This window comes from Pecten maximus, chromosome 2 (genome assembly GCF_902652985.1).
Source record: "Pecten maximus chromosome 2, xPecMax1.1, whole genome shotgun sequence".
In the NCBI taxonomy this organism is placed as follows: Eukaryota; Metazoa; Mollusca; class Bivalvia; order Pectinida; family Pectinidae; genus Pecten; species Pecten maximus.
This window is the reverse complement of record NC_047016.1, coordinates 46495370-46513349: the sequence shown is the minus strand read 5'-3', so window position 1 is coordinate 46513349 and position 17980 is coordinate 46495370. Positions and strand designations below refer to the sequence as shown.

At 37.4% G+C, this 17980-nt stretch overlaps 1 protein-coding gene across 1 annotated transcript in view; it reads right to left on the bottom strand.

Annotated features, from left to right (window-relative positions):
- LOC117322279 (histone-lysine N-methyltransferase 2C-like) overlaps positions 1–17980 on the bottom strand; it is a 100650-nt gene that overhangs the window by 26408 nt on the left and 56262 nt on the right. The window contains 4 exon segments of the mRNA XM_033877093.1: positions 529–657; positions 13308–13448; positions 14438–14770; positions 15518–15638. Of these exon segments, the coding sequence (XP_033732984.1) occupies positions 529–657; positions 13308–13448; positions 14438–14770; positions 15518–15638 (724 nt within the window).

Here is a 17980-nt window from a genome sequence, read left to right as displayed (position 1 = left end):
ATATTCCTTGTGTCACACTGATACAACACCATTTCAGTTGAGGAAGTTTTCAAACCGAAATGAGCGAGTTCCTTAAAATATGTGAAACTAAGTGTACAATATATTTCAGTTCTGTTTGAAAATCCCAGGGGGGCACCCTCAATAGAGGATTAATCTCATTAGGTCAACACTATACAGTATCACAGTAAAAGATAAATGTGAGAAAAAATACAACATTAACATGACAGCGAACAACTCTAAAGTTATCAACATCAATTATCTTAAACAGCACACCAAGATAAATGGTTCAACAAAGGATTTGTTGTGTTGTACATTATTTTACATATTTAAGAAACATAAAAAAATATCTGAAATTCCAAAACTTACATTTAGTGCGAGTTTTATAATCATAAACAAAATCCATTAAAGGTGATGAAATAAAAAAGTGTAATCTGTTTAAGTTTTTATAATACAACTGGCAAACCAAATATTTTTGCAATCAACAAAACTGACAAAAAATACAGTCAGATGCATCATTATCATTATTACTTTCTGCCGGTTGCTTCTTTTTCTTCTTTCGTTTTTTGGGTTTAGGTTTTTCCATTGGCTGCTCCTGTCCAGCAGAGCCCACCTCAGAAGACTGTTGTTGCATATTTGCAGAGGGAGGGAGACCAAAGCCTGGAACAGCAGGGTGAATGAGGTCTAAATTGACAGAAGAGCATCAACTTGGACAAATACTCCCATGCAATTGTAAGTGTTCTAACCCTTCTGAACTGTGTAGAGAATGACAGTCATGAATACGAGCAACTGTTTCCCTGCATGCTTAACAAGATTCAACCAGAGAGGTTCTTATCAACATCCCATACACAGCCAAGGGAGCTTATCTTCATGCTTCATGCATAGAGCTGATTCCATAACAGGAATTTAATTGTTATACAGTTCTGTACATGATAAAGGGTTAGAAAGCAGGCAGCAGGCACACACAGGACAACTACTCCATTGGAGGACAACTACACTAGTCAAACAAGAGATCAGTAATCATGAACCACACTTTGGATTGTTAATGCATTTTATAAATAATTGACTGAATATTAAATATGTCTTCCCTGACAGGTGTCTGTGTGAGTCAATGTTAAGTTGGTGACAGATATAACAGTGTCCTTGTGAGTCAATAGTTAGTTGGAGACAGATATAACGTGTGTATGCGAGTCAATGTTAAGTTGGTGACAGATATAACCTGTATGTATGTGAGTCAATGTTAAGTTAGTGACAGATATGCATGTGTGTAAGTTAATGTTCAGTTGGTGACAGAAATAACAGTGTCTGTGTGAGCCAATATTTAGTTGGTGACAGATATAACAGGTGTCTGTGTGAGTCAATGTTAAGTTGGTGACAGATATAACAGGTGTCTGTGTGAGTCAATGTTAAGTTGGTGACAGATATAACAGGTGTCTGTGTGTGAGTCAATGTTAAGTTGGTGACAGATATAACAGGTGTCTGTATGTGAGTCAATATTAAGTTGGTGACAGATATAACAGGTGTCTGTGTGTGAGTCAATGTTAAGTTGGTGACAGATATAACAGGTGTCTGTGTGTGAGTCAATGTTAAGTTGGTGACAGATATAACAGGTGTCTGTGTGTGAGTCAATGTTAAGTTGGTGACAGATATAACAGGTGTCTGTGTGTGAGTCAATGTTAAGTTGGTGACAGATATAACAGGTGTCTGTGTGAGTCAATGTTAAGTTGGTGACAGATATAACAGGTGTCTGTATGTGAGTCAATGTTTGGTTGGTGACAGATATAACAGGTGTCTGTATGTGTGAGTCAATGTTTGGTTGGTGACAGATATAACAGGTGTCTGTATGTGAGTCAATGTTTGGTTGGTGACAGATATAACAGGTGTCTGTGTGTGAGTCAATGTTAAGTTGGTGACAGATATAACAGGTGTCTGTGTGTGAGTCAATGTTAAGTTGGTGACAGATATAACAGGTGTCTGTGTGTGAGTCAATGTTAAGTTGGTGACAGATATAACAGGTGTCTGTGTGTGAGTCAATGTTAAGTTGGTGACAGATATAACAGGTGTCTGTGTGTGAGTCAATGTTAAGTTGGTGACAGATATAACAGGTGTCTTGTGTGTGAGTCAATGTTAAGTTGGAGACAGATATAAGTGTCTGTGTGAGTCAATGTTAAGTTGGTGACAGATATAACAGGTGTCTGTGAGTCAATGTTAAGTTGGTGACAGATATAACAGGTGTCTGTGTGTGGGTCAATGTTAAGTTGGAGACAGATATAACAGGTGTCTGTGTGTGAGTCAATGTTAAGTTGGTGACAGATATAACAGGTGTCTGTATGAGTCAATTTTAAGTTGGTGACAGATATAACAGGTGTCTGTGTGAGTCAATGTTAAGTTGGTGACAGATATAACAGGTGTCTGTGTGTGAGTCAATGTTAAGTTGGTGACAGATATAACAGGTGTCTGTATGAGTCAATTTTAAGTTGGTGACAGATATAACAGGTGTCTGTGTGTGAGTCAATGTTAAGTTGGTGACAGATATAACAGGTGTCTGTGTGTGAGTCAATGTTAAGTTGGAGACAGATATAACAGGTGTCTGTGTGAGTCAATGTTAAGTTGGTGACAGATATAACAGGTGTCTGTGTGTGGGTCAATGTTAAGTTGGAGACAGATATAACAGGTGTCTGTGTGTGAGTCAATGTTAAGTTGGTGACAGATATAACAGGTGTCTGTGTGTGAGTCAATGTTAAGTTGGAGACAGATATAACAGGTGTCTGTGTGTGAGTCAATGTTAAGTTGGAGACAGATATAACAGGTGTCTGTGTGTGAGTCAATGTTTGGTTGGTGACAGATATAACAGGTGTCTGTGTGAGTCAATGTTTGGTTGGTGACAGATATAACAGGTGTCTGTGTGAGTCAAAGTTTGGTTGGTGACAGATATAACAGGTGTCTGTGTGAGTCAATGTTAAGTTGGTGACAGATATAACAGGTGTCTGTGTGTGAGTCAATGTTAAGTTGGTGACAGATATAACAGGTGTCTGTGTGTGAGTCAATGTTAAGTTGGTGACAGATATAACAGGTGTCTGTGTGTGAGTCAATGTTAAGTTGGAGACAGATATAACAGGTGTCTGTGTGAGTCAATGTTAAGTTGGTGACAGATATAACAGGTGTCTGTGTGTGAGTCAATGTTAAGTTGGTGACAGATATAACAGGTGTCTGTATGTGAGTCAATGTTAAGTTGGTGACAGATATAACAGGTGTCTGTGTGTGAGTCAATGTTAAGTTGGTGACAGATATAACAGGTGTCTGTGTGTGAGTCAATGTTAAGTTGGTGACAGATATAACAGGTGTCTGTGTGTGAGTCAATGTTAAGTTGGTGACAGATATAACAGGTGTCTGTGTGTGAGTCAATGTTAAGTTGGTGACAGATATAACAGGTGTCTGTGTGAGTCAATGTTTGGTTGGTGACAGATATAACAGGTGTCTGTGTGTGAGTCAATGTTAAGTTGGTGACAGATATAACAGGTGTCTGTGTGTGGGTCAATGTTAAAGGGACATCACGGTAAAAACGTTGTAATTTTCAATGAATGTACGTGTTTTGTTCCTTTCCAGTTATGTTTCTGTGCTGTCCCAATGTTCACAGTCGATCCTCATTTCCAGCTTGACCACTTGATTTAGTTGGGAATCCCCCTCTAAATTTAGCGCAGAAACTATTTTTAAATCATCACGTAACTGTTTTGAAATCGAGGCAACACAAACACACGATAGTTTACAAGGCGAATTGGATTAGTTGGACAACGATATTATACAGTGGTTTAAATGTTAAATAACACGTTCTGTATATATTCCGGCACATATATTTATGTGTAAATAAGTGTAAACACCGTACATATAGTATAGTGACAGTAGCGATGTACTGGTACAGACTGTATAAATATTACCGAGTTTGTGTAAATATTACCGAGATTGTCATGACCTACTATCCAGCAATCAAGCAGAATACGAGCAGCATCCGTATTACTGCTGTTTTCATGTTTGAACTGTATTGTACTGCTTCCCCAGTTTAATTCTAGGATTGTGTTTGACCCATTTTCCAATTATTCTCTTCATTGCGGAAGCTGTTATCGTTTTCAACCGCAGTCGATTCACATTGGAAGCCATTTTTGTTTTCAGGTGTTTTAGTGTGTTGTGCGCATGCGTGTTATCGTATATGTCACAAAATTTGCATATTCAGACTATTGATCAACGAATTGTGATAACCTTTTTATAATTAATAATTGATGTTTTTTATATACATATATCATCAAATTCGAATGGTTATTGTTCATAAGGATATTTTTTTTTAAAGATATACCCAATAATATGAAAAAATACAAAATAAAAATTGGTTTACCGTGATGTCCCTTTAAGTTGGAGACAGATATAACAGGTGTCTGTGTGTGAGTCAATGTTAAGTTGGTGACAGATATAACAGGTGTCTGTATGAGTCAATTTTAAGTTGGTGACAGATATAACAGGTGTCTGTGTGTGAGTCAATGTTTGGTTGGTGACAGATATAACAGGTGTCTGTGTGTGAGTCAATGTTAAGTTGGTGACAGATATAACAGGTGTCTGTGTGTGAGTCAATGTTAAGTTGGTGACAGATATAACAGGTGTCTGTGTGAGTCAATGTTAAGTTGGTGACATGTAACAGGTGTCTATAAGTAAATGTCAAAGTGGTCAGGTGGCAGAGTAGAGAAAAACTTAGGAGGGTTTTATTCTCTGATCAGACTTGAAAAGGTAAAGGGTCACCTACCAGACCAGGCCCCTAAGAAAAAGGCCCTTTGTGATATGCATCTTAGTATTTCCTTCCAGACCCTTTGTGATATGCATCTAAGTATTCCCTCCCAGACCCTTTGTGATATGCCCCTAGTATCCCCAAGACCCTTCGAGATAGGCCCTATGTATCCCCAGGCCCTTTGTGATAGGCTACTAAGTATCCCCCATACCCTTTGTGATACGCCCCTAAGTATCCCCCAGACCCTTTGTGATAGACCCCTAAGTATCCCCTTCCAGACCCTTTGTGATATGCATCTTAGTATCTCCTTCCAGACCCTTTGTGATATGCATCTAAGTATTCCCTTCCAGACCCTTTGTGATATGCATCTAAGTATCCCCTTCCAGACCCTTTGTGATATGCCCCTAGTATCCCCTTCCAGACCCTTTGTGATATGCATCTTAGTATCTCCTTCCAGACCCTTTGTGATATGCATCTTAGTATCTCCTTCCAGACCCTTTGTGATATGCATCTTAGTATCTCCTTCCAGACCCTTTGTGATAGACCCCTAAGTATCCCCCAGACCCTTTGTGATATGCATCTTAGTATCTCCTTCCAGACCCTTTGTGATATGCATCTTAGTATCTCCTTCCAGACCCTTTGTGATATGCATCTTAGTATCTCCTTCCAGACCCTTTGTGATATGCATCTTAGTATCTCCTTCCAGACCCTTTGTGATAGACCCCTAAGTATCCCCCAGACCCTTTGTGATATGCATCTTAGTATCTCCTTCCAGACCCTTTGTGATATGCATCTTAGTATCTCCTTCCAGACCCTTTGTGATATGCATCTTAGTATCTCCTTCCAGACCCTTTGTGATATGCATCTTAGTATCCCCTTCCAGACCCTTTGTGATATGCATCTTAGTATCTCCTTCCAGACCCTTTGTGATATGCATCTTAGTATCTCCTTCCAGACCCTTTGTGATATGCATCTAAGTATTCCCTTCCAGACCCTTTGTGATATGCATCTTAGTATCTCCTTCCAGACCCTTTGTGATATGCATCTAAGTATTCCCTTCCAGACCCTTTGTGATATGCATCTAAGTATTCCCTTCCAGACCCTTTGTGATATGCCCCTAAGTATCCCCTTCCAGACTCTTTGTAATATGCCCCTAAGTATCCTTTTCCAGACCCTTTGTGGTAGGCCCTAAGTATCCTTTTCCAGACCCTTTGTGGTAGGCCCCTAAATATCCCCTTCCAGACCCTTTGTGACAGGCCCTATGTATCCCCTTCCAGACCCTTTGTGATAGACCCCTAAGTATCCCCCAGACCCTTTGTGATAGGCTACTAAGTATCCCCCAGACCCTTTGTGATAGACCCCTAAGTATCCCCCAGACCCTTTGTGATAGGCTACTAAGTATCCCCAGACCCTTTGTGATAGGCTACTAAGTATCCCCCATACCCTTTGTGATACGCCCCTAAGTATCCCCCAGACCCTTTGTGATAGACCCCTAAGTATCCCCCAGACCCTTTGTGATACGCCCCTAAGTATCCTCCAGACCCTTTGTGATAGACCCCTAAGTATCCCCCAGACCCTTTGTGATAGACCCCTAAGTATCCCCCAGACCCTTTGTGATACGCCCCTAAGTATCGCCTTCTAGACCCTTTGTGATAGGCTTGTATGTATCCCCTTCCAGACCCTTTGTGATATGCCCTATGTATCCCCTTCCAGACCCTTTCTAATAGGCATTATGTATCCCCTTCCAGACCCTTTCTAATAGGCATTATGTATCCCCTTCCAGACCCTTTCTAATAGGCATTATGTATCCCCTTCCAGACCCTTTCTAATAGGCACTATGTATCCCCTTCCAGACCCTTTCTAATAGGCACTATGTATCCCCTTCCAGACCCTTTCTAATAGGCATTATGTATCCCCTTTCAGACCCTTTGTGATATGCCCTATGTATCCCCTTCCAGACCCTTTCTAATAGGCACTATGTATCCCCTTTCAGGCTCTTTGTTGGGACTAGGTTATGATGTATCTATTCTGGATCTTTACTGGGGGTGGGAAAACAACTATCCGCCTTTAGACATTGTTGGGTTAGATATGGCCTTGATAAGGGACTCCCAATTATCATATTAGGGCCCCTAACTACCCCACTGACCTCTTTAAATGCCTTGAGACTTGATGTAGGGTTGATATGTCTTGTTACAGTCTTTCAGACTTTTCCTGTGTGCTCCTAGGGTTCTTGTTATTTAAACAAAACTTCCAAAACCACGTTACTCACTTTTTGGCACCCCATCTTCATTTGTTCAAATTTGTAATGCTCACATGGAACGAAGTTTTCAGATCTGATAGCCATGGCTGTGTACATAGCATTGTAGTTTTGTATTGTGTACATAGCGCTGTAGTTTTGTATTGTGTACATAGCGCTGTAGTTTTGTATTGTGTACATAACACTGTAGTTTTGTATTGTGTACATAACACTGTAGTTTTGTATTGTGTACATAACGCTGTAGTTTTGTATTGTATACATAGCACTGTAGTTTTGTATTGTGTACATAACACTAGTTTTGTATTGTGTACATAACACTGTAGTTTTGTATTGTGTACATAGCACTGTTGGTTTGTATTGTGTACATAACGCTGTAGTTTTGTATTGTGTACATAACACTGTAGTTTTGTATTGTGTACATAGCAATGTAGATTTGTATTGTGTACATAACACTGTAGGTTTGTATTGTGTACATAGCAATGTAATTTTGTATTGTGTACATAACATTGTAGTTTTGTATTGTATACATAGCACTGTAGTTTTGTATTGTGTACATAACACTGTAGGTTTGTATTGTGTACATAGCAATGTAGTTTTGTATTGTGTACATAACACTGTAGTTTTGTATTGTGTACATAGCAATGTAGTTTTGTATTGTGTACATAACACTGTAGTTTTGTATTGTGTACATAGCAATGAAGATTTGTATTGTGTACATATCACTGTATGTTTGTATTGTGTACAGTCCTGTAGTTCTGTATTGTGTACATAACATTGTAGTTTTGTATTGTGTACACAGCATTGTAGTTTTGTATTGTATACATAGCACTGTAGATTTGTATTGTGTACATAGCAATGTAGTTTTGTATTGTGTACATAACATTGTAGTTTTGTATTGTGTACATAGCAATGTAGTTTTGTATTGTGTACATAACACTGTAGTTTTGTATTGTGTACAGTCCTGTAGTTCTGTATTGTGTACATAACACTAGTTTTGTATTGTGTACATAACACTGTAGTTTTGTATTGTGTACAGTCCTGTAGTTCTGTATTGTGTACATAACACTTAAGTTTTGTATTGTGTACATAACACTGTAGTTTTGTATTGTGTACAGTCCTGTAGTTCTGTATTGTGTACATAACACTAGTTTTGTATTGTGTACATAACACTGTAGTTTTGTATTGTGTACATAGCAATGTAGTTTTGTATTGTGTACATAACACTGTAGTTTTGTATTGTGTACATAGCAATGTAGATTTGTATTGTGTACATAACACTGTAGTTTTGTATTGTGTACAGTCCTGTAGTTCTGTATTGTGTACATAACATTGTAGTTTTGTATTGTGTACACAGCATTGTAGTTTTGTATTGTATACATAGCACTGTAGTTTTGTATTGTGTACATAACACTGTAGTTTTGTATTGTGTACATAACACTGTAGTTTTGTATTGTATACATAGCACTGTAGTTTTGTATTGTGTACATAACACTGTGGTTTTGTATTGTGTATATAACACTGTAGGTTTGTATTGTGTACATAGCAATGTAGTTTTGTATTGTGTACATAACACTAGTTTTGTATTGTATACATAGCACTGTAGTTTTGTATTGTGTACATAACACTGTATGTTTGTATTGTGTACACAGCATTGTAGTTTTGTATTGTGTACATAGCAATGTAGATTTGTATTGTGTACATAACACTGTAGTTTTGTATTGTGTACATAGCGCTGTAGTTTTGTATTGTGTACATAACACTGTAGTTTTGTATTGTATACATAGCACTGTAGTTTTGTATTGTGTACATAACACTGTATGTTTGTATTGTGTACACAGCATTGTAGTTTTGTATTGTGTACATAGCACTGTTGGTTTGTATTGTGTACATAACGCTGTAGTTTTGTATTGTATACATAGCACTGTAGTTTTGTATTGTGTACATAACACTGTAGTTTTGTATTGTGTACATAACACTTTAGGTTTGTATTGTGTACATAGCAATGTAGTTTTGTATTGTGTACATAACACTGTAGTTTTGTATTGTGTACATAACACTGTAGTTTTGTATTGTGTACATAACACTGTAGTTTTGTATTGTGTACATAACACTGTAGTTTTGTATTGTGTATATAACACTGTAGGTTTGTATTGTGTACATAGTACTGTAGTTTTGTATTGTGTACATAACACTGTAGTTTTGTATTGTGTACATAACACTGTAGTTTTGTATCGTGTACATAACACTGTAGTTTTGTATTGTGTACATAACACTGTAGTTTTGTATTGTGTACATAACACTGTAGTTTTGTATCGTGTACATAACACTTAAGTTTTGTATTGTGTACATAACACTGTAGTTTTGTTTTGTGTACATAGTACTGTAGTTTTGTATTGTGTACATAACACTGTAGTTTTGTATCGTGTACATAACACTGTATTTTTGTATTGTGTACATAACACTGTATTTTTGTATTGTGTACATAACACTGTATTTTTGTATTGTGTACATAACACTGTAGTTTTGTATTGTGTACAGTCCTGTAGTTCTGTATTGTGTACATAACACTGTAGTTTTGTATTGTGTACATAGTACTGTAGTTTTGTATTGTGTACATATAACACTGTAGTTTTGTGTACATAACACTGTAGTTTTGTATTGTGTACAGTCCTGTAGTTCTGTATTGTGTACATAACACTGTAGTTTTGTATTGTGTACATATTTTTTGTCTGCAGTTTTGTATCATGTGATGATGAAATGAAATGAAAAACAAGAAGACATCTACGACTACAGAACAGAGGGTTAATCACATGCTAGTTAGCCAGGACGGGTACGGGATTAGAGGAGTACACAAAAACAAGCAAGGAAAGCAACCATGTTAACAAAGTTCTGAGCTGGGCTCTCAGCTAAAACTCAAGTCAGCCGGAGGTTATATCTACAGCAAAGTTTAAAAGAATCAAAAGAAAATTATAATACACACATAAACATTCAAACATTTACATCTCTCAGACGATATGGTTTCCAGTCTGTATTGCTTTAAAATATATCGTCCATTCCAAAAGTTAGAAACGTTTTCTTCTTAATGTATATCTTCTGTAATCACCTTAAATATGGTAATGTACAGCACTTCCAACTGATCAAATCTGAGAGATGTTGTTTGTTCTCACACAAACTACAAGTTTTATGTTCTATATTTATATGGATGCCATTAATATTGTACAACACAAATAAAATAAGTTTTGACAACACTAAGACTATTGTCAAAAAGATAATGTAAAGAGAACAAAAATAAAAAGAACATTAAAATCTCTCTCTGGCTTCTACTTTTTTCAACGAACTCCTTTACAAACCAAAAATAACTATGCAAATCTTAGACACAGTTGAATGATTACTGAGATACTGCAAATCAATATCATCATCATCATCATCATCGTATCAATGTATATCTTATTTTCATAAAGAAAAATAATCTCAACATCAACTTTTATAGTGTCCCATAATAGTGGACTGTCTAAAACCCTATGTCCCATAACAGTGAAGTTTTTATCATCCTATGTCCCTTAACAGTAGTCTATCATCCTATGTCCCATAACAGTGGAGTCTATCATCCTATGTCCCATAACAATGGAGTGACTATCATCCTATGTCCCATGTCTATAAGCCTATGTCCCATAACAGTAGAGTGACTATCATCCTATGTCCCATGTCTATCATCCTATGTCCCATGTCTATCATCCTATGTCCCATGTCTATAAGCCTATGTCCCATAACAGTGGAGTCTATCATCCTATGTCCCATGTCTATAAGCCTATGTCCCATGTCTATAAGCCTATGTCCCATGTCTATCATCCTATGTCCCATGTCTATCATCCTATGTCCCATGTCTATAAGCCTATGTCCCATGTCTATAAGCCTATGTCCCATGTCTATCATCCTATGTCCCATGTCTATAAGCCTATGTCCCATAACAGTGGAGTCTATCATCCTATGTCCCATGTCTATAAGCCTATGTCCCATGTCTATAAGCCTATGTCCCATGTCTATCATCCTATGTCCCATGTCTATAAGCCTATGTCCCATGTCTATAAGCCTATGTCCCATGTCTATCATCCTATGTCCCATGTCTATCATCCTATGTCCCATGTCTATGCCGTTATAGATGCAAATGTCATATTGTCAAAATCGCTGACTACTTTTCTTATTAAAATAACTCAGTTTCAATTTTTGTATGTCTCCCTTTTCAATACTATGCATTTAAAATCATCATGAATCAAAACTATCACAAAGATTCCCTTTAAGGTAGAGGAGTTTGAAAATTGAAACTCTTGTGTCAAGAATCGGATTCTCTCTACGACTGTGGTCAAGATTATTTATTTCAAATACTGTCTAGTAAGTGAATTCTACTGTTATAGATAGCTTGTGACGACATTAATCAATCTTACTATTCAAAATAACAAAATTTGATTCTGGCAAAGGAATACTTGTGATAACAGACTAACTACCAAGAACTCAATCTACAAACTTCAGCCTTGTATGACAGTGGTAGAACACTTGTATAGAACCTATGTACATCTTCACATGCCATGGTAACGAAGTCCTAGGTTACATGGACCTTCCACATGTCGCTACTAATCAAACCGTTAGGTAGTGGGATAGCCACACAGTGTATTATTACATAGTATATAACCACACAGTGTATTATTACATAGTATTTAACCACACTCAGGTTTTAGTTATAGTGTACAAATAAGGCGTTGTCAGAAGGCTACTTGATAACACATATATTAAATGTTTGGTAAGAGGCTGGATTTGATACCCATAAACCATCAAATCTGAATAACTGTTATGTTCGTGTTATAAATCAAAGGGCAATAACTCTGCTTATGTGGGAGATGCATTGGTTTTTTTTTTGCATTGGAGAACATATTTTGATAAATTGTGAATATTGATTGTATCATATCCAGCCTCACTTCAAAACAGTACAAAATATGTACATCTACTACATAAGTAAGAAATTAGTAAATATTTCAGTCAGTTTGTTTTCAAACAAGCATTGTCTAGGTATGGTATTTCTTTCAGTTTCATCAAAACTTTATCATTGAGCTCGTCATGACCAAGGCCTTGACAAAGTGAAAGTAAACCTGACTGTATACCAGCACTTTCCAACAGCCGAGTGTACAGGGTTTAGCTTCATATCCAGGATATATCTGGTGTTAAAACTGTTATAAAACAAAATGACTGAAGTTAAAATCTTGTTACAACAAAGACACGTTGGATACATCAAGTGCTCTCTAACTACAGTTAAATACAGCACATTGTATATAAGAAGCATCACACACACTATGTTAATGTAGGATTATTGTTGTCTCTTCACTATAGTTGTGACTGGGACATGATATATAAAATCCTTTTATGTGACCATCATCAGACTAAATAAACTATTACACAAGTCCGTAATCACAGGTCAAATACTAAATAAATACTAATTATACATTTGATTTGTAAAAAAGGAAATATAACTCTTCAGTTTCAAAAAAAGCCTTTGATTTTTATAATTCTGTTTTTTTCTCTACAAATTTACAGATATCACAGAACTTGTGTCACTCACCTTGATATTGTAGCAATTATGGCAAAAATGCTCATTTATATTACAAATATTTTCTGATTTCAGAATCTGCCTGAACATTTGGTTTTCTGGTTCCAAAGATGATTCAAAGTTAATTCAGTTGAAAAACATTTATCTTTATATAAAATCTTGATTTTTACCATGTGTACTAGAGGATAGACTCTCAAAATCCCTTTATCTGAACAAAAGAAGAATCTCAAAACTTTACCTCAGTTTCCCATATTTGTCCCCAACAATCTGTACCTTTAACACAACGATGCTCCCAAACAAATTTAATCAAAATCCATTTAAGTATTATGTACTTATAACATTTTAAAGAAAAATTTGAGAGACGGATGATGTGACATGGCCTTAACACACTGGTCCTTTGAGCTAAGTAAGTGAACAATATCTGATTGCCATTAAAAGTAAAAGTCTGATTGCCATTAAAAGTAAAGGTCTGATTCCCATTAAAAGTAAAGGTCCGATTCCCATTAAAAGTAAAGGTCCGATTCCCATTAAAAGACTTACATACACCATACAAAATCTTGTGTTTATACAATGACTAACTACAAAGTACAAAATCTGTTGTGTAATGCAGTGTCCTCATCAATGAAATAACAATAGTTTTAGAGATGACCTTGATGGTCTAGAGACAATAGGAAGTGTGTTCTTACTTGACTGAAAGGTGGGGATGCCACCCTGACCAGCCGGGCCTCCAGCCATAACAGGCATCCTCATTGCCTGTGGGTTGGATCCTGGGTACGGAGGCCGCTCGCCTGGATTACTCATACGCGCATCAAACATGAATCTCTGACCTACAACATCAACAGATTCCCAATATTACCATTTGTATGTTAAATTTCAGTGACAGTGACATTAGTTGGGAGAAGCCGCCACCAAACCAGTTTACTCAGTACTTTTAAAATGTGCTTCTGGACGATTTTACAGTCTGATCCTAGAGCCGGTTATGATATGATTTTCCATTCGGGAGTACACTAATGAAACCCGTTTTATCCAGAGATGTCAAACAAGTCTAGCTAGAGGATCTTACCCTCCACTCTCTAAGGCGGTAAGGCTAAAAACTTTTTACCACTCAGACTCCTTTAACACCGGACCTCAATTTTCAGAGCTTGAAACTTTTTACCACTCTGACTCCTTTAAACAACGGACCTCAATTTTCAGAGCTTGAAACTTTTTACCACTCGGACTCCTTTAAACAACGGACCTCAATTTTCAGAGCCCGAAACTTTTTACCACTCAAACTCCTCTAACAACAGACCTCAATTTTCACAGCCTATTATCTGACAACATAAATGATGAACTGTCAAAACCATTATTATTGAATAGTCATTATACAATTGTTGACTTGTTTAGGTTAATACAAGAAATTGTTAACCAGAGAAAAATGATATTCCCCCAGGCCGGAGGTGCTCAGGGAAATAGAACGTTAACATTTTTTTTTTAAATGAACCTTAAAAAAATCAATATTTGTTTTGTTTCATGAAAAGATATCTTATAATTCTTAAGATTGAAGCTTTTTCATTCACGGTTACAGAAATGACTACTGTAATTATATGAATAACAGTTATCATTCCTCAGCTTCACTGAAAGGGTAATCGCATCTGTTTTACCAGTCAGATTTTCAAAGATAATGTCAGTCTTTTTTCGGCAAATAATTCAGGAATATCTTCACCTATTTCTCCTTGCTGATTTTAGAGTTTTCCTATGTACTCTTACTGTAACATTTTGTCAATATCTTTTGGAAAAGAGTGAAATAATTCAGTTCAAAAGTTTCATATCTTACCTGGAAACCTCTGACCTTGATCGCCTGGAAACCTAGCAGATTGATCTCCTGGAAATCGATGAGCCTGTTCCCCTGGAAACCGTGGCCCCTGGTTTGGATCACCAGGAAACCTCTGTCCTTGATCCCCTGGGAAACGCGGACCCTGATTAGGATCACCTGGAAACCTTGGCCCCTGATCCCCTAAGAAACGTGGTCCGTGTTCCCCTGTAAACCTCGGCCTAGGTTCCCCTGGGACTGGCATCCTGGGTCCACCATAGGGACCAGAACCTTCAAAGGGTGGACGCTCTCCACCAAAGAACTGGTGCATCTGACGATTGGCATCGGGTGTGTCTCCTAAACCAATGACATGCACACCGATATAATATACAACGAATGACATACACACCAATATAATATACAGCTTTCAAAACATTTCGACATCCTAACCACAGAACACATAAGCCTTGTCGGATCCAATTATTATACAAATGGGAGTAAACACCTCTCGCCATATTCGTAATAAGTTGGCTATTGTGATCATCAGTGCCATATGCTACCTGCAAAAATATTCGGTAAGACTTGGAATCTGATAAGCTATCAATCCCATGGTATACAGAGTAAACCATACTATCGCAATTCAGTTCAGGGAGGAATGACTCGGCCCTGTATTTTAGTGTTGTGCATTTGCCTAGTACTGGATTGAGGGTGAGGTGGGGGAGGGGGTCTAAAACTGGAGTGGAGAGGGGAGGGAGTCTAGTACTTGAGTGGGGGTGGGAAGAGGGAAGGGGGTCTAATATTGGAGAAGATTTGGGGAGATGGGTCTAGTAGTTAGTGGGGGTGGAGACAAGGGTGGGGGTATTCTCTGCATTCTACATTCCAGTAAGGTAGCTGCACATGTATATCTTTACCAAAACTGGGGGGTGGAGGGTGAAGAGTAGTGGGTGTGGGGTGTGGGGTGTGGGGTGTGGGTGTGGGTGTGGGGTATGGGGTGTGGAGTGTGGCTGGGGATTATAGGGGGTAACCTCTACACTTCTGTAACTTAGCTGCAATACTTACCCATCACAGTAATGTGTTTTGGAGGGTGACAGGTGTGATACTTACCTGTACCAGTACTAGGTGGCTGCCCTATAGCTCCCTGCTGACCAGGCACCATGTGTAGTCTGTCGTGTTGTTTCTGAATCTGTTCCCTCTCTAAATACTCTTCACTGAATGGATTATTGTCCTGAAATACAAAGGATATACAAAGTAGTGTCTTTACAAAGGCCATCGAAAGAACAGTACTATCCGGTGAATTAATAAATCACTTAACATCTTGGGAGGGGATATTTGACCTATGACCTTTATTGACCTTTGACTAACAAGTTCCAAACAATAAGTTCATTAAATCAAATTCAACCATCAATTTGACTTCTGACTAAAATACATAGACAAAGAGTACTACATTGTAATTATAAACAGTAAAACCAAATTTTACCTAACTTAAAATAAAACTTGTTCATTTGGATACAATAGTTGGTGTTATATATATACATCTTAAAACTTTATATTTTACATCTTGAAACTTTATAAAACAGACCTGGCTTGGCTTATGAGGACATAAAATATTAAGAGAATTTCTGGCAAAATATGGTTTCACTGTAGACGGAGAATCACAATTCATGCTGAAAGGGAACTTATACTGATATTCTTTCGTTATAGGGTACTGGTCCAGGAACATGGCTGGCTATAAGTTACAAGACTAACATCATAATATTTTCTTTTTCACAAAAACAGTAAGCTGAAATTGAAGACCAACAACATATACCTCTGTGTAGTGTGTACATTAGGGTGTTAATGACAACGAGTCTAGTGGTGTTACTGTGACGATCGTCACTGGCTGAAAGTAAGCTGTAGTAAGTTTAGTAGGTCAGTAATACAACATAGCGTGCACAACATCGTAGTAAAACAGGCTCGTCCAACCTCCCTGGCCGGTCCACAATGAGCATGCCAACTCATCCAGACTTTCCTAGGAACCATCGGATATTCTCAAACCTAGCATGCTGGACATTTGTGTTGTTTCATACTGAGCATGAAGATTAAAACTTTATACTACTGGTAATCAGTAAAACGACAATGGTTACACATTTTTTTATGTAATATTCAATATTCTATTCCATGGATAGGAAGGGGCCACACTCTCACTGCCTTTTATACAATGTTTCAATCTGATTGGACCAAAGTGATACTGTTTCAATCTGATTGGACCAAAGTGATACTGTTTCAATCTGATTGGACCAAAGTGATACTGTTTCAATCTGATTGGACCAAAGTGATACTGTTTCAATCTGATTGGACCAAAGTGATACTGTTTCAATCTGATTGGACCAAAGTGATACTGTTTCAATCTGATTGGACCAAAGCGTTCCACAGCAGAGTAAGTAAATATCTCTGGCCCCATTCTGGATTTACAGACAGATGAATGGACACCATCAACAGCTCACTTGGGATAATACATACCATCAACGTTTCTTTGTATATGATACATACTATAGGCCTTAGGCAGAAATAAAATATTTCAGGAAAGTTGAGTTGTTGTCTTTCCTCTTTCTTTTTTCTTTTTTGTGTGTTTGATATATAAATAAGATTTACAGAATGTATAACCGGTTTATCAAAAATTACTGTAACTGGTCAAAAAGGGTAGCTATTTACACAAAGGGGCATAACTCTCTAAAAACATACAGTAATCAAAGATCTCAAGAATGTTCACATCAACGACGTAATAGCCAATAAAGTATAAACTGTTGGTCAGATCCGGCCGCCATAATATATCCTGTACTATACCAGTGCCTTGAAATACATTGTCTGACCTTGACCTTTGACCCAATGATCTGTAAAGCACCTAAACTAGGTCAAGAAAGAAAGAAAGAAAGACAGGTCCACCTTCTAGGACATATCACAAGCTTAGCATAGATACATCTACACATAAGTTGTGTTTATGTTCCACTAACAGTTTCTTCAATACAGATTTTTGCTGTCATAATGGGGAGGTCACCAGACTAAATCTCTGGGTGGATGACGAAATGGTCAGTATAAAGGAATCATCAAATTCAATCTATTAGTTACAAAACTGCACATACATAGATACAGACATACAATTCAATGAACATTTCATGTAAATAATTACTAACTCAAGCGAAAATTTCAAAAACTGTTGAATTTCCACGAGGACTTACATAATGTGAAAATCACAATATGTCACCAAGCCATTAAAATGTTTTGTTTCTAAACACAGATTATCAGTTGCTGTGATGTTGTAACATACAGAAGACAAGCACATGAGTATATATATAACACAATACAAACATACACACGTTGTAGACAGAGGACAAAAAGGTCAACACAACACAGATATATATGTAACAGCCAGGACACCTTGAGCAGCATGTGTGATGAAAAAGTACGGACAGGGGATGGTCAGCGCTTGAAATGAAAGTAGGGATGAGAAATTCAACAGAAGACAGGATTAGAAACTAAAAGTAACAAAGAGATAAAATGATTTTTAGTCTATATTGTCCTTTATGGTTA